The sequence below is a fragment of the Prionailurus viverrinus genome, chromosome A2, assembly GCF_022837055.1.
Source record: "Prionailurus viverrinus isolate Anna chromosome A2, UM_Priviv_1.0, whole genome shotgun sequence".
Lineage (NCBI taxonomy): Eukaryota > Metazoa > Chordata > Mammalia > Carnivora > Felidae > Prionailurus > Prionailurus viverrinus.
The window spans coordinates 166,398,547-166,423,939 of record NC_062562.1 but is presented as its reverse complement, the minus strand read 5'-3'; the positions used below and the strand labels follow the sequence as shown (position 1 = coordinate 166,423,939).

At 44.5% G+C, this 25,393-nt stretch overlaps 1 protein-coding gene across 1 annotated transcript in view; it reads right to left on the bottom strand.

Annotated features, from left to right (window-relative positions):
* Positions 1–25,393, bottom strand: part of DPP6 (dipeptidyl peptidase like 6) — a 713,986-nt gene that overhangs the window by 273,405 nt on the left and 415,188 nt on the right. Inside the window, exon 4 of the mRNA XM_047850332.1 lies at positions 12,259–12,353. Within this exon, the coding sequence (XP_047706288.1) occupies positions 12,259–12,353 (95 nt within the window). The remainder of the gene's footprint in view (positions 1–12,258; positions 12,354–25,393) is intronic.

Here is a 25,393-nt window from a genome sequence, read left to right as displayed (position 1 = left end):
TGTGAGCAGGGGAGGAGCAGAGAGAGAGAGAGGAGGCACAGAATGCGAAGCAGGCTCCAGGTTCTGAGCTGTCAGCACATGAGCCCGACGCGGGGCTCGAACTTGTGAACCGTGAGATCATGACCTGAGCTGAAGTCAGCTGCTTAATTGACTGAGCCACCCAGGCGCCCCTAAACACAAAGAACTTTAACGTGTGACATGTAACATAGCTCAGAATCTTGTAGTGAATCTGTGCTTGCTGCTTCTTTCAAAATCTGCTAATATAATTTGTATGCAATAAATCCGCTGAAGTCTATTAAAGATGGCAATATCTTTTCTTTGCTGAATAATATTCAGGCAATTGAGACTTTTGCACATTTTGTTCATTTTTTTTTTCAAATTTCAACAAAGCAATACTTACGGTTATCTATGGAAACAAATCAATAGAAGTAAACATGAAAACCAATCATCCCTTCCCACAAGACTCTGTCCTCTCTGTACCTTTAAACTTAGAAGCTGACTTTAAGCAGAGTGGTCCCCCAATTTTTTTAATGTTTATTTATTTTTGACTGAGAGAGAGAGAGACAGAGAATGAGCGGGGGAGGGGCAGAGAGAGAGCGAGACACAGAATCCGAAGCAGGCTCCAGGCTCTGAGGCATCAGCACAGAACCCGACGTGGGATGGAACCCACAGACTATGAGATCATGACCTGAGCCAAAGTCAGACGCTTAACCGGCTGAGCCCCCCAGGGGCTCCAAGAAGATGGTCCCTAAAAGGCAGAATTACATTCTATACATTGTTTTGCAGCTGGCTTTTTCACCATGATAGACACCGGCCCCCAAGTCGGTCCGTGTGCAGAGGACCAGCTGTGGTTCTTCCTTCAAATATCTTCATGGTACACAGGCAATCTTACACACATGAAATCACACTGCTGTGCAGACCCCACGCCCACTCTCTGTCCACCTGTCACGGGCAACCCTACCAACGATCATACGGCCACATGCAAACACACAGATGTTTTGCAAACACAACAAAAAGTGACATCACACCATACATCCCTCACCTGGGTTTTCTTGAGCAACAATTGGTTTGGCCTGAAGTGCTGACCTTCAGAGCTTGCACAGAACTACATGGTGTGGATATCTCTTGATTTACTCAGTCCTTACTAAAGCGTGGTTACAGAAGATTCTTGGTATTCATGGCAGTCATGTTCTAGAAAGTCCCCATGAACTCTGGGTTAGGGAAAACTGCAGCACACTGTTCCTAAGGGAAACGCAGCGCTAGGTTCTGGTGAGGGTCTGGTCACAATACTTTGGTCAACCAATCTATACATAACCTTGTTTCACATGTGTTTCTGCTTAAAGACATCTTATTTTTTTAAGTTTTTTTTTAATGTTTATTTGTGTGAGAGAGACAGAGTATGAGTCGGAGAGGGCAGAGGGAGAGAGAGAGAGAGAGAGAGCGAGAGAGAGGGAGACACAGAATCTGAAACAGGCTCCACGCTCCGAGCTGTGAGCACAGAGCCCAACTCGAGGCCCGAACTCATGAACCACGAGATCACGATCTGAGCTGAAGTCAGATGCTTAACCAGCTGAGCCACCCAGGCGCCCTTCAAGACATCTTACTGACTGTATGCCATTGACTCACTGACACTGAACTCATAGTGAACAACACTATACTCAGGCTGAACAAATCATCTCACAAATGTGTCTTCTCCGTATGGCACATCACAGCCTTCTTGCATTTCAGAACACTACCGCACTCCAGCATTATCCTTGGGGGCCATTTTAAACAGCATAATCACCAAGAAAAAGCACAAAGAATATGGAAAGCATGGCACGACACAGACCACACACACACACACACACACACACACACACCTGTTCACAGCATGAGATCTGGAACCCCAATTTTTTGGCCACTATGCACACATCTGGGAATGACTGGAAAAGCACCATGAGTGTTCATCTGGACATTACAGACACAGTTTAGCACACGGCCGCCTCTGCAAACACAGAAGCTGTGAGCGGCGAGGATGGGCTGGGATGTGTGTCCAGTACAGTTACGACATGCAACATTGCAATAAAAATCCTCACCCACGTTTGTTTTTTATGGAACACGTTTCTAAGGGTGGGGCTGATGATGCACAAGTTTTTAAAAAGTGCAAATAGATATTGCCCAGTTGCTTTTTGAAATGTTTCTGGAATTAACACTCTCATTACTGATGAACGAATGCATCCTTTCTCTCTTCTCTGGCAGAAGTGCTGCTATCCATTCTCCCGTTTGACCCTCTGATGGATGTCAGGTGGTGCCTCGCTGAGAGTTTAGTTCCTATTTCCCTGCCTCGGGCACATTTGATCCTCATTGGATATTTCTGGCAATGCGGATTTTATCTTTAGAAAACTGTCCATCCCTGTCTCCTTGAAGGTACCTGTTATGCTGAGTTTTCTATTTTTTCTGAAGCTCACTCCTACCATGTTTTTATCCCCACTTCTCTTCTCAAGGTGACCAGAGACTAACTTGCTTAATGTCGTCATGATGTCTCAATTCTCCTCTTGGCACAACTCATCACTTGCTCCTCCTCAAAACCCTGTCTCCGCTTGGCTTCTAGGACGCACACCTGGTTTTCTCATACCTCCTCGATGCTTCTCTTCATGCACGTTCGCTGGTTCCCTTCATTTCTCTGACCTCTGAATGTTGGAGTAACCGACATAAATGACTGGGTTTCCTATCAGAAATCACATCCTAGGTGACACCATCCACACTCGTGGCTATGAAATCCAAGTACCTGCTGACGATTCCAAGCGTCACATGTCCAAGACCCTGTGAACCCAACTCGACTTGACCCTGACCTTCAGATGTGTATGTCCCACTGCTTCCCTGGCCCCTCCACTCGAATGTCAAGTGGGAGACTCAAGGTAATGTGAATACAATACAGCCCCTCATATTCTGTCCCTTCTCCCTCCAGCCCCAGCAACCCCACCCCCTCAGCCACTCAGGGCAAACTCCCGGCTCTCCTCTCCTCTGTCTCACACATCTTAGATCTAGCCAAGCAGAAACCACTGTTGGGCTATCATCAGAGTCTATTCAGAACAGGCTTTCCTTCCCCCCGCCACCACCCTGGTCTCAGCATGAGTCTTCCACTCGGGCCATGGCAGTAACCTTCCAGCGGTGTCCCCAGGCTCTAACTTTGTCCCCTGTGCTCTACTCTAGCTGCAGGGGCCGGGGCCAGCTTTTCAGTACAAGAATCATCACCTTGCCCTCTGCTTGAAGCCACACCACCTTGGCTTCCATCACAGTGGGCTAAAAGTCAAAGCTCCCACTGAGCAGTGGGGCTACTCCTTGGTCCCCACCTCCAAGTATGGCCTCTTGACCCTGTGCACCCCAGCCACACTGCCACTGCTGTCTACACCTTCCATGAACACGCCAGGCACACGCTGGCTTCGTGGTCTTCATGACTGGTCTTCCTCTTGCTTGAAAGGCTCTAGATTGTCACCTGTCAGCTTTCTTCTCAGGAGCCTCCTTCTAAGTGAAGACTTCCCTCTCTTCCATGGCCATGAGATCTAGCAATCTCAATAGGCTTGCCTCCAATTTTTCATAACCCTCATCCCTTATTTTCCTAGGCGTACTCCCTATTAAAATAATGTATATTTAACCTATTTATCTTATTTAGTGCCCGTCCCCTCCCCTAGAATGTAAGCTTCTCGAAACGAGGGCTTCTGAAAGAAATCTTTTACTTATCTCTGCAATGCTTTGTAGTTTTCAACGTACAGCTCTTGCCCGTGTTTTGTTAGATGTATCCCTAAGTATTCGGCATTATTGATGTTTTATATATGTAAAATATACACATCTCAATATTCAGTTGTTTATTACTAACATATGGAAATAGAATTGATTTAGGTACCTTGACCTTTTGTTCTGCGACTTTGCTAAATTTCATTAATTGTTATAGCAATTTTTTTGTACATTCTTTAGAATTTTCTATCTAATCATATTTTCTGTGGCTGAAGAGTTTTTTTTTCCACTCCTTTCCTAATTAGATGCATTTTGCTTCTTTTTATAGCCTAATTACACACTAGAGAGCCGCCAGTATAATGTCCGGAAATATAATGAGGGTGGACACGTCGCCTTTTTCCTGATCTTAGGGAGAAACATCCAGTCTTCATTAGTAAGTGTATTAATGGCAGGTGCTTTTGTAGATGTCTGTTATCAGGTTGAAGATGCTCCTGTCTATTTCCAGTTTGCTCAGAATTTTTACAATGGATGTTGAGTTTTATAATGAGTGTTGAATGATCTCAAATGCTTCTTCTGCATTTTTGGAGATAATTATGCTGTTTTGCTCTTTTTAGTTTGTCAAAATGGTTAATTACATTGTTTGATGTTCAAATGTTGAAGCAAACTTGCATTCCTTAGATAATCTCTATAGGTCATGATGCATTAACCCTTTTATATACTGCTAGACATGATTTGCTATTTTGTTGAGGATTTTTGCACCTGTGTTTAAGGGAAATTAGTCTGTGGTTTTCTTTTCTGGTAATAACCTCGTTTGGTTTATACTTGAGGGAAGTGCTGGCCTAATAAATGACTTGGGAAGTATTTCCTCCTCTTCTATTTGTTTTGTAAGTTTTTACAGAACTGGTATAATGTTTTCCTTAAATGTTTGGTAGAATTGACCAGTGAAGCCATTTATTTGCACCTTGAATTTTCTACATGTGGAACTTTTGGACCATTAATTCCTTTTACATCAATATAGGACTATTGAGAGTCCCTATTTCACTTTTAGTGAGCTGTGATAATTTGTATCTTTTAAGGATTTATTTATTTCACTTGTTTATTCTCATTTCATTGTCAAGTTTATTGATCTATGGCTACTACAAATATTTTCGATTACCCTTTCCAAGCCTGTACTGATGGGACTTTCTTCTGTTCCTATTATTGGTTTTTGTCCTTTATCTTTGTTCTTGATCAATTTCATGAATCTTTTCCAAAAACCAGCTTTGAGTTTTATTTTTTTTCTGCTATTTTTTTCTTTTCCATATGGTTGATTTTTCCCTTTATTGCCTTTCTTCTGCATACTTACACGTCATTCCTTTTTTTCTAGTTTTGTTTTTTTTTAAGGTGCATGCTTAGATCTAATGATAGGAGCACTTAAAGCAATAAATTTCCCTTTAAGTGCTGCCTACCTGCACGCCATAAATTTTCATTTTATATGTCTTAATTTCCCTTCATTTCAACACATTACCTAATTCCCATCTGATTTCTTCTTTGGCCGATTCGTCACTTAAAAGCAGGTTGTTTAATTTTCAATCATCAGGCCACATTCCAGATATTTTTCTGCTGTTGATTCCTACTTTAATTATGTATTTGCCAGACACTGGTCTTTGCGTAATTTCCAACCTCCGAGATAAACTGAGACTCGTTTAATGGCCCAGACTTTTATCAGTTTTGGTGAATGTTCCACGTGTGCTCAGAATGAACGTGTTCTCTGTTGGTGAGGGATGTGACCCATCAATGTCAGTTAGGTGAGTTGGTTGACTGTGCTTTCAAGACTTTGGTCTCTGTACTGATCTGTTTTCCTACATGTTCTATCAACTACTCAGAGAGGACCGTTGGAACCTCCCACTTTAATTGTGGATTTGTCCACTTCTGGTTTTGGTTCAACCAATTCTGGCTTCAAATCTTATAGCTCTATTGCTAGTTGCATATACCTTCAGCATTCTTCTGCCTTCTTAAAGAACTGACCCCTTTATCCTTATGAAATATTTCTTTTTATTTCCAGTAGTAGGGACTCTTCTGTAGTCTACTTTGATATTAACAGGACCATTCAGGCTTTCCCTTGGTTAATGTTTGGATGGTATGTCTGTTTATATTAATTTAATTTTAACCTGTGTCTTTCTACTGAAAGTATATATCATAGAAGGCTTAGAGCTGGGTCTTGCTTTTTAAAACTCACCTTTGAATCCTTTGGGAGTAATAAGGGAAGCTTATGGACATAATGATATAGGAAACCTGTCCTTTATACTATAGTTATCTTCCACCCTGCATTGTATCAGATTTCTGCTCTGGGTGTCCTGCCCAAGAAAATTCTAACATGTTCCAAAGATTTTATGTGTATATGTTTGCGGTTTTTAGTCAACGTAGAGTGTAGGAGAAAAGAATTAGAAGTCTTATATTAAAAGGAACTGGACATCTTCACCACATTTAAAGACCCTTTTATAAAAAAACAGATGCATTTTTTTCAGGACTAGCCAATTCATTTTCTTTAAGTTCCCAGCAAAAGCTTAGCTACATGTTGACCACATTTACCTCTCCTGGCACTGTTCATTCCCTTATGTAGATCCAAACTTTCACCCGGTATAATCTTTCTTACCCCAAAGAACTTCCTTTCACTTTCTCAGAGTGCTAGTGTGTGGTCAGTGAATGCTCTCGGATATTGTCTCTATTTTATCTTTAACTTTGAAAGATATTTTTGTTGCATGTAGAATTCTAATCTTCAATAAGACTTTGTAGTCTGCGTTAAGTCTTATGCCGTTCTTAGATTTATGAGAGAACTTTTGTTTTTGTTCATATAGTGAATGGAATATTCTAGGTACTTAAGTCTGTGAAGAGAGAGCCACGGATTTATTCACATATTTTCTGTATTCAGCCAGATGAAATTTTTTCCTTATTAATTACAGCTTAGGTAAACTAACATCTTTTAGATTTTCTAGGGATGGAATTATGTTACCCGAAAAGAAAGACATTTTTCTTTCGTTTTCTAGTTCCCCATCACTTACTCTGCTTGTATACGGCAGTTCCTGCTATCTCCAAGAGCACATTAAATAGGAATAGTGATGGTGAGTACTCTGGCCCGACTGCAATTGACATAGTTCTACTGTCTGCCATTGAGATTGGTTTTTGCTGCTAGTTGGCTTAGGGTAAATGGTTGTTGTCATATTTAGGCAGGTTTTCCTTTTCATCTCACCCAGAAATTTTATTAGCAGTTATTGATAAGCTTTACCAGGTACCCTTTCAGTGTCTGTGATGTAATCATCAAGGATTTTGCTGTTATTTTGTAGTTGTAATGGGTTTTGCTGATTGAGTTCTTGATATTTAAGCGCTGCTGTCAGGAGTACATGATTCAGAGTGAATCACGATTCGGATACATGAGTGGGTCCACTTGCCAATACTGCGGTTACAACGTCTGTAGCTACACCCGCTGGTGAGACTGGTGTGCAGTTCCCATTCTGCATTATTTAGGGCTGTTTACTCACACTCAATAACGTAATTTTTAATAACATGACCCTGATTTTTATGATTTTTTAAAAGTTTGTTTATTTTTGAGAGTGCCGAGGAGGGGCAGAGAGAGAGAGAAAGGGAGAGAGAGAATCCCAAGCAGACATCCGTGCTGTCAGCGCAGAGCCTGATGCGGGGCTCAATCCCACGACACGATCGTGAGGTCATGGCCTGAGCCGAAATCAAGAGTCGGATGCTCAACTGACGGAGCCACCCAGGCGCCCCTATCCTGACTTAGAAAAACATCAATCTATACATAGGACGAGCCCATATGTATGGAATTGTCGGCGTGTTGCCAGTGAGACACTTATGCCAAGGGCTGGTGTCTTGTTTTCATGTAACGGATAAATACCGTGTGATCATAAACGCAGAGAAGGAAAGGCGGCCGTGAGTGAAAGAAAAAGATACGGGATGATGGAATGCTCCAAATCATCAAGGAATGGGAAAGAAATGGAGGGCAGGGAGTATAAATACGTCCCTGGGCTGTTTTGTGAAAATCGCCTCAGAAAGGAAAACAAGGAAATAAGTAAGATTGGTAACGATAAAACCAAGGGCAGATGCTGAGAAGATGACACAAGTTATGGGGACATCCTGTGCACCTCGACGGGAACACACATCAGCCTTGGCCACACAGACGGTGGTGAGCTGCCCGTCCCCGTGCACGAGGAAGGAGGGCGCGTGTGCTCCTGGGGGTCCTCCCGGGGAAGGCAGCCACTGTCTGCATCTGGGCCCTTGATGCACCCTAAAAATCATTAAATTTGGAGTCAGATCGAAGCAGGTGCCGCCCCTGCACTGGTGGTGAGAGCCGGAAGAAACCTGAAAATGCAGCCGGACAGAGCAGAGTAGACCCACCACCGAGAAAAGCTCTCACCTCGCAAACAGGTAAATCCGCACGGTTGCCTCGGCAGGTGTTGCATCAGGCTGGCCTGACACAGTGTTTTGCAGGGGTGATCCTTATTTCGGGGCAATGTGCAGTGGCCACCGGGACAGGCAGCGGTGGCCTCACAGCGTGAGCCCCGCACCTGAGGCTGTGGCACCCTCCTGCGCCGTGGGACACTGGCCCCAAGACCCCTTAGGCCATCTAGAAATGATGTAGCTCGGGACCAGCCCTGGGGGCTCTCAGCTACCAGCTACGTGACTCAGAAAAAGACCTCTTGGCCTCCATAAACCTCGGTAAAGTGGGAAGAATATCCCGCCCGCCGCTCGCAGGGTTTCAATTAAATAAGGAAACGCGCGTGAGCACTCACATAGCCTTGCGTGTTGAATGAACCCCGCGTGCACCCTGCTGCGTCCCCCTCCTTCCTCGGTTAGCCCTGGTTTTCTCCTCCATGGCCCTGACTGCTCCCCACTCCGGGTGTCTGAGACCCGCGCCCACGCCCCCGGTGGACGCAGACCGTGGCTACAGCCTCGGTGGCCCTCGTGCACCGCGCAGCCGGACTCGTCAATGTTGCCTCTGCGACGGGACGCAGACTCGTCCCTCCTGGTTTCCCCAGTCACTGCTTTCACCAGGACCTGGTTCAGCCTCACCTGGGCCCGAAGCAGTCCCAGGGGGCCCCTCGCCTCTCATCTTTCCCTCCTGCACCCCCGTCGCGTGGCTCTAGCTTTATTTCCCTAGACAGACCCGACCTCAACAGTCCCATCCCTTTCAGTTTCCTGCAGAGTAAAAAGGCTAGACCCCTGGGTAAGGCGCTCCGCGGCTTGCTCCCTGACCTTTTCCCGGGGCCCTGAGCCACGGCCTTCCAACCGCTCCCACGTGACCTGCACCGGAGCTGGTGACTGGCCGCCCTGCCTGCCCACGGGACATTCACTGCTCAGCCTGTTCGCTGTGCAGCAAGGATGCTGCTTCCCGCTTGTCTTCAAACTGTACTCACCTTTCGGGGGCTGCTGGACGTCCCTCTCTGCACCCTATCTACCGCTGACATCGACTCTCTTCTCTCCTTCCTGCCTCTACGGCAGCACAGACGTCACAAATGCCTGCCTCTTCTAGATCTGGGTGGAAAGGTCCCAGAGAGTAAAACTGTTTCCCTAATCCTGGTCTCCACCCACCCACCTCGGCCAGCCCAGGGCCCTGCTCAGAGGACACACTTTAATGTCAGATGAGAGCACAGGGGTGACAGAAGGGTGACATCAGACCACCTAAAACCTGCACAGCGTAGCAGGTGCAGGGCCAGGAAAATCAAGCTGCTACTTTCTTTCTTTGCAGGTCTTTTAAAGACACAGGTACACAATGTTATACTTCCCGGCTTAAAAAAAGAAAAGAGAGAGAGACAAGCCTAGGAAATAAAAATAAGGAAAAAATATTTTTGTTTTCTGTTCTTTTAATAAGCAGGGGGAAAAAGAGGAAGAGGGGAAAAGAAAGGGAAGAGGAACAAGAAGAAAATGTGTCTGAGACGCGAGGGGGAGGAAGAAAAAAAACGCAGAGGGACGGCGACGGCGGCTGGACCGAACGCTGCAGACACAGAAACCAAACTAGAATAGACACCGTGCGTGACATGGCTTTTGACAACATTCTTGCAAACGACGGCGACTTGTTATGCCAGCCCTTTGTTCCTGGACCAAGGGGGTTGGAAACTCAGAGGCCGGTCTGGTTAGAAGTCAGCGAGTGTGGTCGCTGTGGGGACCGGACAGCTGCTACCCCGTTCCGCTCGCCAAATTCTGCTGTCTGAGAAAATGATGTCTCGCTGCTTTTAGCTATTCCTGTATTTCAAGAAAAGACAGAAACCTGGGCTTCCAGCTTGCAAGAAACCAGTCTGTGGGCCAAACAAAACAGTTCACGGGCGTTCGGGCCGCTGGCTTTTGCCTTCTCAACTGCAGACAAAAACAAGGCTATTTCCCCTTCCTGGTTTTTACTGAGGTGGGAAGCGCAGCCAGCCTCAGGGTGGAAACGCTCGCTGGCCATGCCGGCCTCTCTTGTCCAGCCGCAGGGCTGTTGGCTGGTTGTGTCATGCAGACCAGGAGGATGACAGCAAAAGTGGAGACGGGCCCACCAGGCAGGGGCTGGGACCCCTCCCACCTGGGGCACACCTGCACCTGCGGGGGCCCACCTGGGGCGCACCTGCACCTGCGGGGGCCCACCTAGGGCTCACCTGCACCTGCGGGGGCCCACCTGGGGCACACCTGCACCTGCGGGGGCCCACCTGGGGCTCACCTGCACCTGCGGGGGCCCACCTGGGGCGCACCTGCAGGAGCCCACCTGTGGGAGCCAGCCTGCAGGGCTCCGCAGAGGGCAAGCAGAAGCCCCGGCAGTGAGCTTCTTCCTCCTCCAAATGTGAGAACACACACACGGAGCCCTTGATGGAAATTAAATGAAACAGAATAAAGTAAAGTGAACGCTAATTGTGAAAGCTCAGCATACTGGATGAAGGGAAAAAGGAAAAAAGTGGTCTCAAGTTCTTATCTCAACAGATTCCCGAGTTCCTCTACAACACATGAACCCATTACAGCTCTTGATTCTGGAAAGGGTCTCATAATACTTGTAATCATGTCCCTCTCTGTGAGGAGTCAGAATTCATTAATTTTTAGAGACAGATAAAAATTCAAATCCTACAGTCTAATGATTATACAAAATCAAAGGCGAGCATAAATTAAAGAAACAAAAAGACTTTTTATTTAAATGTTAACTTAGTAATTTAAATAAGTAATTAAAACAGGGAAAGACATAAAAAGTGAGAAAACTTGCCATAAGCAGAGGGGCAGGACTCTTTTTTTTAATTTACGTGTTTTCCCTTCCAAGTACTTTCTGAACTGTCTGCAGTGCTCACATATTCATTGATGGAGAGGTCTAATCCCTTTGAAACGTGATACTGAATTTTTAAAAATCCGATTAAAATTATTGAGTAAAACGGCATCGAAACAACAATTATGGAATTCATCACCATGAAAAATAATATACAAAGTCTTCCCCACCCAACAAGATGAATGATTTTCATAGTTCAGTGCTCACTTCCCAGCCTTTTCAATACACAGGGATGATGTCGATGGTTGCTAATTGAAGTGTAAAGATGATATTGTATTCTTCTGTTTGTTTAAAAATTTTTATAATGTTTATTTTGTGTGTGTGCGTGTGTGTGAGAGAGAGAGCGAGCAAGCAGGGAAGGGGCAGAAAGAGGGAGACACAGAATCCGAAACAGGCTCCAGGCTCTGAGCTGTCAGCACAGAGCCCCACGCAGGGCTCGAACCCACGAACCGCGAGATCATGACCTGAGCTGAAGTCGGACGCCCAACCGAGTGAGCCACTCAGGTGCCACTCTTCCGTGTTTATTTAAAGTAACATCAGGTCATGATCTCGCGGTTTGTGGGTTCGAGCCCCGTGTCAGGCTCTGTGCTGACAGCTCAGAGCCTGGAGCTGGTTTCGGATTCTGTGTCTCCCTCTCCCTCTGCCCCTCCCCCACTCGCGCTCTGTCTCCCTCTGTCTCAAAAATAAATAAACATTAAAAAAATTTAAGTAAGTATTTTCAACTGTACATGAACTCCAAATTTCGATGCTACTTAAATCTCGGGGAAAATGGGTTTTCCCAGATTATGAGGCACTGACTGGCATTCGCATCCACTCAGTACTTATTTTAAAGCCTAAACATCACTTCACGTGTTCAGACGAAGCGCAGTCAGCGTGCCTACATTAATATTCCCTGTGCATGTGGAGATGAGGTGTTTTTTTTTAAACGAGACTGAGCAAGCCCTCCTGAAGTATTCTCTGTGCATTACTGCAATTTTTCTGTAAATGTCTAAAGCCCTAGGACGTGATCTTCCAATTACATGTGATATGCAACACTTGTTTCCAACACCTGCCGAGAAATGTCCCGCACACGAAAGAAACTGCTTTCATCTTATTAAATTAGTGTGGTTTCAATTTCACATTATCTTTAGCTGCTCAGGCTATAGTGTTACAAGTTTATTGCTTCTGCCAGGCTCCTCCTAAAAGTTGAAACCCAAAGTCATTTTCTGCTTTATTGACTTGCAGGAGGGAAAACTGAAATTATCCCGGTCATTAGAGAGAGTACTTACAATTTTTTTGCCTTCTATTAACACCGTAGAAATATTTGTTTCAACATTCTGTAGTATCACATTTCCTTTCTGTTCTCTGTAGATGAATTCTTTATCTACAAGAGAAGAAATAAAAAAGAAACGAAACATTAAGGAGCGCAGCAGGCTTCTGACGGACACTTACACAGAACAAGTCAACTATTCCGACAAAAATAGAATCCTGTGATTCATCAAAGGGTCCTTTCAATCTGGTAAAGCATATACAGCTGCTCTCAACATAACCTCATGTGAAGCTTCTCTCCGAATCTTCGCTCCTACGCTACACACTGGCATATAAAACACCAGTGCCCATGCCCATGAAGTCTTTCGGACGTTCTAGAGCTTTCTTGAGCCCAACACACAGTGGACACGTGGAGCAGATTAAGAAACTTACTACCAAAAGGCATGGACAGTAATTCGCACTGTGGGTAGTGATTTCCTGTATGTACAGCTTGGGTGAACCGTGTTATGCACGCGTGCTCACACATCCAAACCCTGCAAGACTGTTTCGAGTTCGTCCACAACCTTCCTTGCTACCCCTGGAAGAGTCGGCAGTTTCTTGGTCACGCATACCCCTGAATCCATACATCCGGTCCTCAGAGACGGTGACCAACCTTTGCATGACCAACCTTTCATTTATTCCCTTAGGAAAGTAATAAAACACACCGATCGGGATGATTGCAGAAGTGTATCTGTAGGCACGTGTGTCTCTACCGCCAGTGAAAGGTCACGTTTTCTGAAGGACGGGTTGCTGGTACAGGGCTGGGCATGCGACGAGGAGAAGAAATACTGTCTGTCCGAGCGAAGGTGGGAGTACTGAGCCAGCTTGATGGTCAAGGCATTTCACACAATAACCAGTCGCTGACGGGACCACCCTGTGCAGACTGGATTAATCCAAACGGTATTATCATTTCTACTCTTTATCTCATAAATTTACGCTCTTTCCTTTTTCACTCCTTTCTGCTGCTTGCTTTGGTTTTCATTCTCTTCTTTTTCCAGGTTGTTAAGGTGGGAGCTTACATCTTTGGTTTGATTTTCCATCCTTTCTTTTCTTTTCTTTTCTTTTTTTTTACGTTTATTTATTTTTCAGACAGAGAGAGACAGAGCATGAACGGGGGAGGGTCAGAGAGAGAGGAAGACACAGAATCTGAAACAGGCTCCAGGCTCTGAGCTGTCAGCACAGAGCCCGATGCGGGGCTCGAACTCATGGACTGCGAGATCATGACTTGAGCCGAAGTCGGATGCCCAACCGACTGAGTCATCCAGGCGCCCCCCATCCTTTCTAATAAAACTGATGAACGCTAAAAATTTCCCTCTATGGATGGTGTTAGCTACATCTCACAAATTTGGATATGCTGAGTTACATTATTATTCAGTTCAAATTAATTCTAATCTTCCCTGTAATATCTGCTTGGCCCAATGATTATTCAGAAACATGTTGTTTAATTTGCAAGTATGTAAAGTTATTCTGGCCCTTTTATGTTTTATAGATTTTTAATTTAAATTCACTGGATCAAAGAAGACTCGGTACATGATTTCAGTCTTTGAAAACTCATTAAGACATTTTTGTGGTCCGTAATATGGTCTAACCTGGTGAATGTCCTGTATGCATATTTAATGAAATGATTGATACGGCCGCATTTGGTCTAACGTGTGTTTATGTGTATGTGTGTGTGTGAGGGCGTTGTATGTGTGTGGGGTGGGTGTGTATGTGTATGGGTGTGTGGGGTGTGTGTGTGTGGAGGTGGGGGTGGGGGGTGGGGGGGTGTAGGGGTGTGTGTGTGTGTGATTAGTTTCTACTTGTTTCCTCCACTTATTTCTGGCTTTCACTTCATTGTTGCATATTTTTCAGAATTTTAATTTCCCTATTTTAGCTGTATTTTTTTAAAAAATTAATGTTTTTATTATTTTTGAGACAGAGAGAGACAGAACATGAGCAGGGGAGGGGCAGAGAGAGAGAGGGAGACACAGAATCCGAAGCAGGCTCCAGGCTCTGAGCTGTCGACACAGAGCCCGACCCAGGGCTCGAACTCACGGACTGCGAGATCATGACCTGAGCTGAAGTCGGATGCTTAACAGACTGAGCCACCCAAGCGCCCCTTAGCTGTATTTCTTTGCAAATTTTTTGTGCTTATCCTAGGGACTAGAATACATACTCAACTTTCCACAGTCAACAATGAGTTAATAGTGTACCAGCTCTGGTGAAATACAGAAATTTATCAAGTTTTCAGCCCGCATCCAGCCCCATGCTGTTATAATCGTCATGTGTATTGAATCGAGATACTTTACATACTCCACAAGATGTCATAATTACTGTTTATAACAGTACCTCATTTATAAAGAGAGGAAGAAGAAAAAGTCAGAAAGAAAAAAAAAGTCTGTTGCATTTGCCCATCACTCGCCTTTCTGACGCTTTTTAGACTTGATCCAGGACCTGAGTTTCCACCAGGCATCATTTTCCTGCCTCTTGAGAACTTCCTCGAGGTGTGTGTTTGTACGGACCCGCCGGCACCCAGTTCCTTGAATTTGCTCTTACCTGAGTGCCTTTGATTTCCTTCACTTCTGAAGGATATTGTCTCTTCATATAGATTTCTAGGTTGATGGTGTTTCCTTTTCCTTTGGAAATTTCATGCCACGTCCTTCTGGTCACCATGGCTTCTAACAAGAAGCGGCTTTTAATTGTTCTTTCCCTGACACCGTTTCCATGCATTTTTCTTTCGCTGTTTTCAAGACTGACTTCTTGCTTGTGGTTTCTAACAGCCCAGCTATGGTGCATTTTTGATTAGACTTCTTTGTGTTCATTCTGTTTGGTGTTTGCTGAGCCTCCTGTCTGCAAACGTATGTCTTTGTCAAATCTTCAGCCTTTAATTTGCCGAATATTTTTTTCTATTTGTTTTATCCCTCTCCTCTCCTGGAGTGCCAGCTGCACACATATTGGGGACCTTGATATTATCTAACACTCTCTGATGCTCCGTTCTTTAAAAAAAAAATTTCCCTCTGTTCACCTCGAATAATTTCTATTGAGCTGTCATCACAGCTGCTTTGTCTCTCCTTTGTCATGATTATTTGACTGTCAAGTCCACCCAGTGAATTTTTACATTTCAGAATCTGCGTTCTTATGTTTAGGATTTTCCATGTTGTTCTTTCTACTGTTTCTACTTTTCTGCGGGGATTTCTCATTTCCCTGCTGACATTTTCATTCACGGAAAACATACGTACTTCCTTGTGTGTCATGGAAATATATACACTTTTAGGATGTTTGCCCCATCAGTTCCAAAATCTGTTTCATTCTGGAGTCAGACTCAGTTAATTTTCTTTTATACTGAAAGTATGTTCCCCTCCTTTTTTGGGGGGGGCATTCTTTGTAAGTAAGGTAATTTTGTGCTATATCCTAGACATGACGGTTGTCAGTTTCTGGACATGCTGGACTATGTTAATATTCTTTAATAAATGTGGTTTCCTATGCAACACCAGGTAATTTTCTTCGCTAGACACGGACCACCAACTTTGGGCAGCAGCCTTTTATACTCAATGCCGGTATGTTACCTACAGCTGAACTGCTCTGCTTGTCTTCTGGGCGTGTGTGGCTCACGGGTCAGAGACGCCAGGGCACTGCTGGTTTCTGTGTTACTAATCTCTGTTCCACCCTGTCTCGTTACCCCCTCCCCTTCTTATCTTTTCAGTTTGACACTTAGCTTATTAATTTCAGCATTTCCACTTTTCTTATAGAGTCACGACTGGTGCCATAAATTTCCTGAATTATGTCTTTATCTGAACCCACAAGTTTTAATGGGTAGTTTTCTCATTAGTGCTCTGTTCCGTGCATTTTTAGTTTCTGTCATGCTTTCCTTTTCAACCTGGGACTTACTTGGAATTTGTAATTTGCAAACGTATGTAAGACACTCTTCTTCGTCTTTTTGTTATTGGCTTGTAATTTGCTACATGTGTTAGAAAAACTCGTACTATCCACTCTGTGAAATTTGTTGACTCTGGTTTATAGCCTGAGGCGGGGTTCGGTTTTGTGGAAGGTTTCTTGACGGAATGGATATTTTCTAACCGGAAGATGCAGGGTTCTCTATTTGGTCTTTAATTGAACCGTGCGGGTTGTACCATTCATTAACTTGCCTCCTTCTCAGCCCATTTTTTTGCACGCTTCACTTTCTCTTACAAAGCCTCCCACTGCATTGACACATTCTGGTATGATGATGGATCCATTAGTTTTCTCCTGTTCATCCTCCAGATTTTGAGTTATACATCTTGTAACTATTTTATCAGATGAGTGCAAGTTTAGAATTCTCTCACCTTCTTGGTGATTTGCAAGGTTTATTTTTTCACCGTATTTTCCATCCCTCATAATGCTTGTCTGTTCTGCAGAACGCTGCTTGGAAAGGCCATTTCTGTCCTGCAGAACGGGAGAAATAATAGTATACACCCGATATCGTGCATGTGAAGATTCAGAGACATTATGTACGGGAGACTCGAGATGAACTTAAAATGACGCCTGGATCAGGGCAGGCTCTGGGGTGCGTGTCAGCTGCTACTCTTGTCTCAGGAGAAGATCCGGAATCATCTCTGCCTCCTTTTTGTCTCTCGTCTTCAATATTCCATCCCTCGTCCGCGCCTACCCCTTTGAGGGCGTCTTGAATGGCTCAAAGCCATGGGTCCTCGTGGCTTGCGGTGCCCTTGCCCTGGGTCTGCCCACCGCCACCTTCACCTTGGACGCCTCTGACGGCTCACTCCCTTCGCTCCATGCTCTGTGCACACGAGGACGTGCTTCTATTTTTTTTTTTTTTTTTTCTAGGTCCTTTGGCAGAGACTGCTTTGGCCAACTCCTCAGCCTGACATTCAAGGTCCTTCACATCCAGGCCTGGGTGTCTCTTCCCATTTTAATTTGCTGTCACCCCCCTCTCCCCCCCCATCAAGCGTCCTGAACCATGTTGTGCCTTCTGTGCCTGGGTGATGCCTCAGACCACTGCCCAGCCTGCAATGCCCTCTCCCACTCCCTCCGGGGAACCTCTGTCCGCTCTTCCCACAAAGGCCTCTCCCCTGCAAAGCTTGCCATGCGTCTGCCAGGCAGGATTAACCCCGCTCTGCTCTGCCCCGCACCCCACTCCTGCTTTACGCTCCTCATTGGCTGTGACAACTCTGTCTCCTCCGCAAAGAGAGCGGGACGCACGGGGAAAAGGCCACACCTTCTGGACTTTCTACCTCTAAAACCTAGCATGATGACTGAGGGGAAACCGGGGGCTAAAAACGCGTGATGCGTTCACCAAATTCACACCATCACCCGTCTGTCTGATTCGCCAAATGTGCAACCCGCCTGCGACTCCGTAGGCAGACGCGCTGTGTGAGAGGCTGCCCCGGCCGACAAGGTCAAAGGAAGCAGGGGTGGGTAGGGCCGCTTCGCAATTCTGCCTTTAGTGCCTCGTGGTGAGATTCTGAGATAGCTCCTTTCTCCCCGTCCCTGCAGTGCAGTAAGATACCCCAGAGGGGAGTGTAAGGTGCATTTGGACACTCTGAGGACGGGACGGCGACACTGAAAAGCCAGGCTCACCGGGGATTCTGAGAAACACAGAGGGTGAGGTTGTGAGGAAAAGATGTCCCGGAGAAAGTCTCGCACGGCGTCACCCTCTGCGACGTATTGTTCATGTCAAGTACTCGGCATGTAAAATATGTCATTAATTTAATTGTTCTGGGTGGCTTCGGCAGTTCTCCAAAGCTACATAATTAAAGAAAGCGACGACATTGGTAGCCAACACAAGGGAGGTGATTGCTTTTCATTTTATTCTTTTCCCCCGATTGTGATAGAAAAATATATAGCAATGTAACAAGTTGTTTTTCTCGCTCTTCCAAAAATAAGATGACGTTCCAGTCATTTCCTCTGAGAATCATATATCAGCTGGCTTCGTATGTTGCTTATTTTTGCCTGACACAGTAATGTATTTTTTAGAAACCTTTCAAAGGTCTTTCCCATGATGAAGAAATTTTAAATGGATGGCATTTTGTGGTACTAGAGATTTCTTAGCCATCGAGATACGTGGTTCCCGTCGCCAAGGATGACTTAGACCTGCTGGTTGGTCTTTTTTTTTTTTTTTAAATATTTTTGAGAGGGAAAGAGAGAGAGAGAGAGAGAGCATGAGTGGGGGGCGGGGCAGAGAGAGGGAGACACAGAATCCGAAGCAGGCTCCAGGCTCTGAGCTGTCAGCACACAGTCTGACATGGGGCTCGAACCCACAAACCATGAGATCGTGACCTGAGCTGAAGTCAAACGCTTAACTGACTGAGCCACCAGGTGCCCCTGGTTGGTCTTGATTATATAAATTGACTGACAATTGATTATATAAATATCACAAAGAGTTGCTTCAGAGAAATAGACTTTGAGAAACAAACAGTGCATGTAAATGAAGATCTGGTTTTTCTTTAATTATCTTCTTTTAATTGTAAACAGCTGCTAATAGAAACAGCGTTCTATCCTACTTATTGCTTATTTTATTTTCTTCTCGGATACAAATTACTTGTATTCACGTATGCCGATAACACATAGCATATAGCATGTTTCCGAAGAAACTCAACAGCTAGGTGATGGCCATAAGATATAAAAACTGATCTGTAATCCCTAGCGTCCACGCTGTGGTCTAGAAATAATACCATTTCTCACTAAACAGAATCAGTATGCACCATGAATCTGCCGTGTTCCCTGACTTAAGGACAATTACAATTAACATTGCCAATCAGATGATAATTATCGTGTGTTGGCTATTGTTAAGTTCCACATTAACCACAGCATTGTACTCTAAGACAGGATCCCAAGCTATCATTCTCAGTAAAAAGCACAAGGGATCTCTAAAGACCTGGGCATTTCTCGATCTGAGGCACAGAACATACAGTATGAACCTGGAATATCTTAGCGGCCAGCCAGCAAGGAAGTGTTCGGTGACCGATGGGGACACAGACCATAAGACCACGGTAGACGGCAAAATGGCCCTAATGCTTCCCTCCCTCCTGCCCACGGCCTTTGTGTCTGCCTTCGCCAGGCTCTTCCTCTTGAACGTGGGCTCAGATGCATGACCTAAACTGGTCACTGGACTGTGAACAAGCAGGCACCTGAGAAGCACTTGTATAGTTTGACTCGCCCCTCCTGGCTTCTGCCATGGCCAACCAGCTGCGTGAAAGATAAATGCTTACTCTGCATGTCACCGAGGGTATGTTGTTGTTTGTTACACAACACTCTTGTGTCACTAGACAACCAGTGGGAGGGCTCTCAGGTCCGAAGCTGGTAAAATCTGAACATCAAAAGAACAATATCCTAATTGATTCAAACACATCAAATGTATAAAACAGTTCAGGAATCCATAATGGAACTCCCAAAAGAGAAAAACAACTCGTTTTCCACAGTTGGAGGGAACTATGACATCAAGTCCTGACTCTGAAACTGGTAATTAAAAATGTCTATAATACCCAAAGGAATCTACACATTTGATGCAATCCCTATCAAAACACCATCAGTATTTTTCACAGAGCCAGAACAAATAATCCTAAAATTTGCATAGAACTGCAAAGACTCCGAACAGACAAAGCAATCTTGAAAAAGAAAACCAAAGCAGGAGGCGTCACAATCCCGGACTTCAAGCTGTATTACAAAGCTGTCATCGTCAAGATAGTATGGTACTGGCACAAAAACAGACACTCAGATCAATGGAAACAGAATAGAAAACCCAGAAATGAACCCACAGCTATGTGGTCAATCTTTGACAACGCAGGAAAGAATATCCAATGGAAAAAAAACAGTCTCTTTAACAAATGCTGCTGGGAAAACTCGACGGTAACATGCAGAATGAACCTGGACCACTTTCTTAGAACCATACACAAAAATAAACTCAACATGGATGAAAAACCTAAATGTGAGCAAGGAAAGAATTAAAATCATACAGGAGACTACAGTCAGTAACCTCTGTGATATTGGCCGTTATCAACTTCTCACTGGATAGGTCTGAGGCAAGGGAAACAAAAGCAAAAATTAACTATTGGGACCTCATCAAAATAAAAAGCATCTGCACAGCAAAGGAAACAATAACACTAAAAGGTAACCTACAGAATGGGAGAAGATATTTGCAAGTGACATATCTTATAAAGGGTTAATGTCCAAAATACATAAAGAACTTATAAAACTCAACACCCAAAAACCAAATAATCCAGTCAAAAAATGGGCAGAAGATGTCAAAGCAGGCATCCAAATGACCAACAGAAACATGAAAAAATGCTCAACATCACTCATCATCAGGGAAACACAAATCAAAACTACAATGAGATATCTTACACATCTCAGAACGGCTAAAATCAAGAACACAAGAACCAAGTGTTGGCGAGGATGTGCAGTGTTGGTGGGAATGCAAACTGGTGCAGCCGCTCTGGAAAACAGTATGGAGGTGCCTCAAAAAGTTAAAAATAGAACTACCCTACGACCCAGCAATTGCACAACTAGGTATTTACCCAAAGGATACAAAAATACTGATTTGAAGGGATACATGGACCCTGATGTATCCACGATAGCCAAACCATGGAAAGAGCCCAAATATCCATCAACTGATGAATAAAGAAGATGTGGTATTTATACACAATGGAATATTACTTGGTGATCAAAAAGAATGGAATCTTGCCATTTACAACAACGTGGATGGAGCTAGGGAGTATAATGCTAAGCAAAATAAGTCAGTGAGAGAAAGACAAATACCATATGATTTCACTCATGTGTGGAATTTAATAAGCAAAACAAATGAACATAGGGGGAAAAAGACAGAGACAAACCAGGAAACAGACTCTTAACTCTAGAGAACACACTGCTGGTTACCAGAGGGGAGGTGGGTGGGGGATGGGCTAGACGGGGGATGGGCATTAAGGAAGGCACTTGTTGGGATGAGCACTGGGTGTTGTATGTAAGTGATGAGTCACTGAATTCTACTCCTGAAACCAATACTGCACTGGATGTTAGCTAGCTGGAATTTAATAAATACAAATTTGGAGGGAAAAAATGAATAATCAAGGATTCATCCTGCTTTTCCAGCAGTTCAGGGGGACAACATATAGCCCGCCTGTGAGGGGGAGGCCTTCCTTTCAGAAGCCTGCCAGCTGGTGAATGTGTGAGGGATGACGAACTTAGGAAATCACCATTTGCAGCTGCTGCTGAAACACCCGATTCAGGTAAGGACCGTCCATGCGTGCTAAACTCATTCCGAGAAAGCTGATGGGGTATTTTCCTGGTGCCAAAATACGACCTCAGAGAACACACGCCAGTCTCGATGGAAAAACGCATACTTCTTTTTATTTATTTATTTTGAGAGAGTGAGAATGTGTGCGTGAGCAGGGGAGGGGCAGAGAGAGAGGGAGAGAGAGAATCCCAAGCAGGCTCCGCACTGTCAGGGCAGAGCCTGATGCAGGGCTTTCTGTCATGAACTGTGAGATCATAACCTGAGATGAAATCAAGTGTCAGACGCTTGGGGCACCCGGGTGGCTCGCTCGGTTGGGCGTCCAACTTCCGCTCAAGTTCTGATCTCACAGTTCGTGAGTTCGAGCCCCACGTCGGGCTCTGTGCTGACAGTGCAGAGCCTGCATTAGGTCCTCTGTCCCTCTCTCTCTGCCCCTCCCCCCCCCCCAAAATAAATAAACATTAAAAACTAAGAAAAAAAAGAGTCGAGTGCTTAACTCACTGAGCCACTCAGGCACCCCGGAAAATGCCTGTTTATAGGGGAGGAAGTTGGAGGCCCCAGCTTCACCCCTGAATCTGCCTCTGAGTCCTGTTTTACCAGTGGGTCAACCAGATGCTGGAGAGGAACGTGTGAAATCATTCCGTGAGGGAACAGACGAAATCCAGGATGTGGAAGATTCTATAACACAACTGGCCTAATATAGGGAAATAGCTCGGAGCTGTTCTACATTGGCAGAAACTTAAGAGACATAATCAAGCATAATTATGATCCTTAATGTGATCTGAGCAGAGAGAAAAAAAGACATAGAATATATTTTGAGAATGAAGGAGGAAATTTGAATATGGCCTAGGAATTCAATGGTATTAGAAAACTACAGCCATGTTTTTCGCCGAGAATGAGGTTGTTGTAGATACAAAGAGGGTATACTTCTGGAGATGTGTGTTTAGTCTTCAGCGATGAAAGAAAATGACACATTTAAATATTTTCAGCAAGAAAAATTGAGGGAAGACACAAAAAGGCGAAAGTGCTAAGATTAAGTGGTGCTTATATGGGTGTTCGCTGTGCTATCTTTTCCACTTTTCTGTAAGCTTAAAGTTTTTCATAAAAAGGAAGCAGAAGATAAAACGACATAGCCCCTAATTTCTAGGAACATACAGTCAAGTGGGGTGGACATAAGAACAGTGGCCCACGTTTCAGTGGATGGAGAGGCTTTCAGGCAGAAAATCCCAGGGAGAGCAGGAAGCAGGGAGAATCCAGGACGGAAGGTTAGATGGGTAGCCCTTTACACAACACGCGTTGAGGTGGGGACGCTCTGGTGGTTTCCTTCGCAGAACCTCACAGGTTCTGCAGCATGGCGGAAGCTAATGTGTGCGTTTTGGCCCAAAAGAGCCAAAGGATTCCAAAAAAGTTAAAACATGAAAGTTCTATACAGCGAAAGCTTGGCTTGCGAACATAATTCATTCCGGAAACATGCTTGTAATCCAGAGCACTTGTATATGGAAGCCAGTTTCAAGAACCATTGGCTCGGTTGTGATCACGTAACATCCAGCGTCAGGTACGACTCATATGGCGAGACATCGCTCGTTTATCAAGTTAAAATTTATTAGAAATGTCTGTTCGTCTTGCGGAACATTCGCAGAACGACTTACAATCCAAGCTTTTACTGTACTCGGTTGTTGTTTTTCTCTTTCTAGCTTATCGCACAGAAATTGTGAGCTGGGTTGTCTGGGAATGAAACGGGTGGAAAGATGGAAGGAGGTGGACTATTAAATTCTGTGGGCTTCGAATTCTGAGACAGTGACACCATAATATCCGCTTTCACAACGTGGGTAACTACGCAGACAAGTACTGTCAAACAAATATTGATCTCAGCCTGGAAATGACTTGGAAAGTAGCTACAATGCAAGGATGATGTTTAGGGGATTTGAAATCCACTAGTTTGGCTCGTAAGATCTGTGAATGCCCAATTTTATCTTTGATTAACGGACAGCCCAGAGAGCTTTTAAAACCTTTTAAATTTCCACTCTTCGGATGGGGGCCAATTTTTATGTGCTTCAACAGAGTCATGTTTAGACTTTTAAACAGCGTATTATACTGAAGCCCCGCTCAAAACAAATCACTTCTTTCTGTGTTTAACATTGACAACGCTAGCTTATGTGGCTAAGGGAAAAAACAATTTATCTGTACAATTAGCACTTTTTTTTTTTTGCAATTTATCTTGTTTTCACCTGAATCTATCATAAAGGAAAATATACAGGTAAGGCTTTATAAGAAAAGGGTTCAGTGGGTACAGAACAAGGGAAGATTAGCTAAGCAGTCCTGTGCTAATTACACGTATTTAAGGATATTTATGATTTGTTTTATAAAAATACAAGACTCCTTGATGAGATTTTTGTAAGTTTAGTTATTTTTGAGAGAGAGTGAGAGAGAGCTGGGGGAGGTCAATGAGAGCGAGAGAGAGAGAGAGAGAGAGAGAGAGAGAGAGAGAGGGAGAGAGAATCCCAAGCAGTCTCCATGCTGTCAGGGCAGAGACTAACATGGGGCTCGAACTCAGGAACCATGAGATCATGACCTGAGTCAAAACCAAGAGTTGGATGCTTTACCAACTGAGCCACCTTGACGCCCCTTCTTGAAGGGTTTTGAAATGATTATAGTATGATGGTTCTAGGGGCTCCTAGGGGAGTTAAGTGTCCAACTTTGGTTCAGGTCATGATCTCACGGTTCATGAGTTCAAGCCCCACATCGGGCTCTGTGCTGACAGCTCAGAGCCTAAAGCCAGCTTCAGATTCTGTGTTTCCCTCTCTCTCTGCCCCTCCCCTCTTTGTGCTCTCTCTCTCTCTCTCTCTCTCAAAAATAAATAAACATTAAAAATATATATATATAATGTTTCTATCTAGCCAGAGAGATGCAAATAAATTCTGCCTGGTGGACAGGTAGTGGGTCCCTCTGTCCCATCCCACCTCCCCAGAAAAAGCCACCACTTTTCCAGCAAACTCATCCCAGCATTTCTGATTGCCTACACGTGTGTCTGCCTTTAACTTTTCTCTTTATACCTTGCCACTTCTCTCCTTAATTCCTGAGACAAATAAAATCTTGGACACATGTCTACTTTACATTAACATAAAACCACAAACCTCATGATTTCTACCTTTAAAAAATTCTTCTTCGGGGCACCTGGGTGGCTCAGTCGGTTAAGCGTCCGACTTCGGCTCAGGTCATGATCTCGCGGACCGTGAGTTCAAGCCCCGCGTCGGGCTCTGTGCTGACAGCTCAGAGCCTGGAGCCTGGTTCAGATTCTGTGTCTCCCTCTCTCTCTCTGACCCTCCCCCGTTCATGCTCTGTCTCTCTCTGTCTCAAAAATAAATAAACATTAAAAAAATTTTTTTTTAAATTCTGCTTCAAGTAAATTTCAGCATGTGCAAGAAAGATATGGACAAAATTTCATGGACGGGATATGAAAACAATCACTAAACTGTGTAAAAAGTGATTTTTGGTTACCAGTTTGCCCAGAAATGAAGCAACTTGGAAGATTACACATGCTGTTTTCTGAGGCCGCCAAATTTTACCACCATCAGTTATTTGTCAAAAGTCCTGAACGATTAGCAGATTCTGAAATGCAGTGGTCAGTGAATGATGCTACTTATGTCGTTCCAATGCCATAGCCTTTAGTAAAACAGTAGCTCAGAAAAGCCATAGCACGTGGTTCTGCAAGCTATGGGGTTTTTTAAAAGTTTTTTTATGTTTTTATTTTATTTTTGAGAGAGAGACAGACTGTGAGCCGGGGAGGGGCAGAGAGAGAGGGAGACAGAATTTGAAGCAGGCTCCAGGCTCCGAGCGGTCAGCACAGAGCCTGACACGGGGCTTGAACTCACAGACTGCGAGATCATGACCTGAGCCGAAGCCGGATGCCCAAC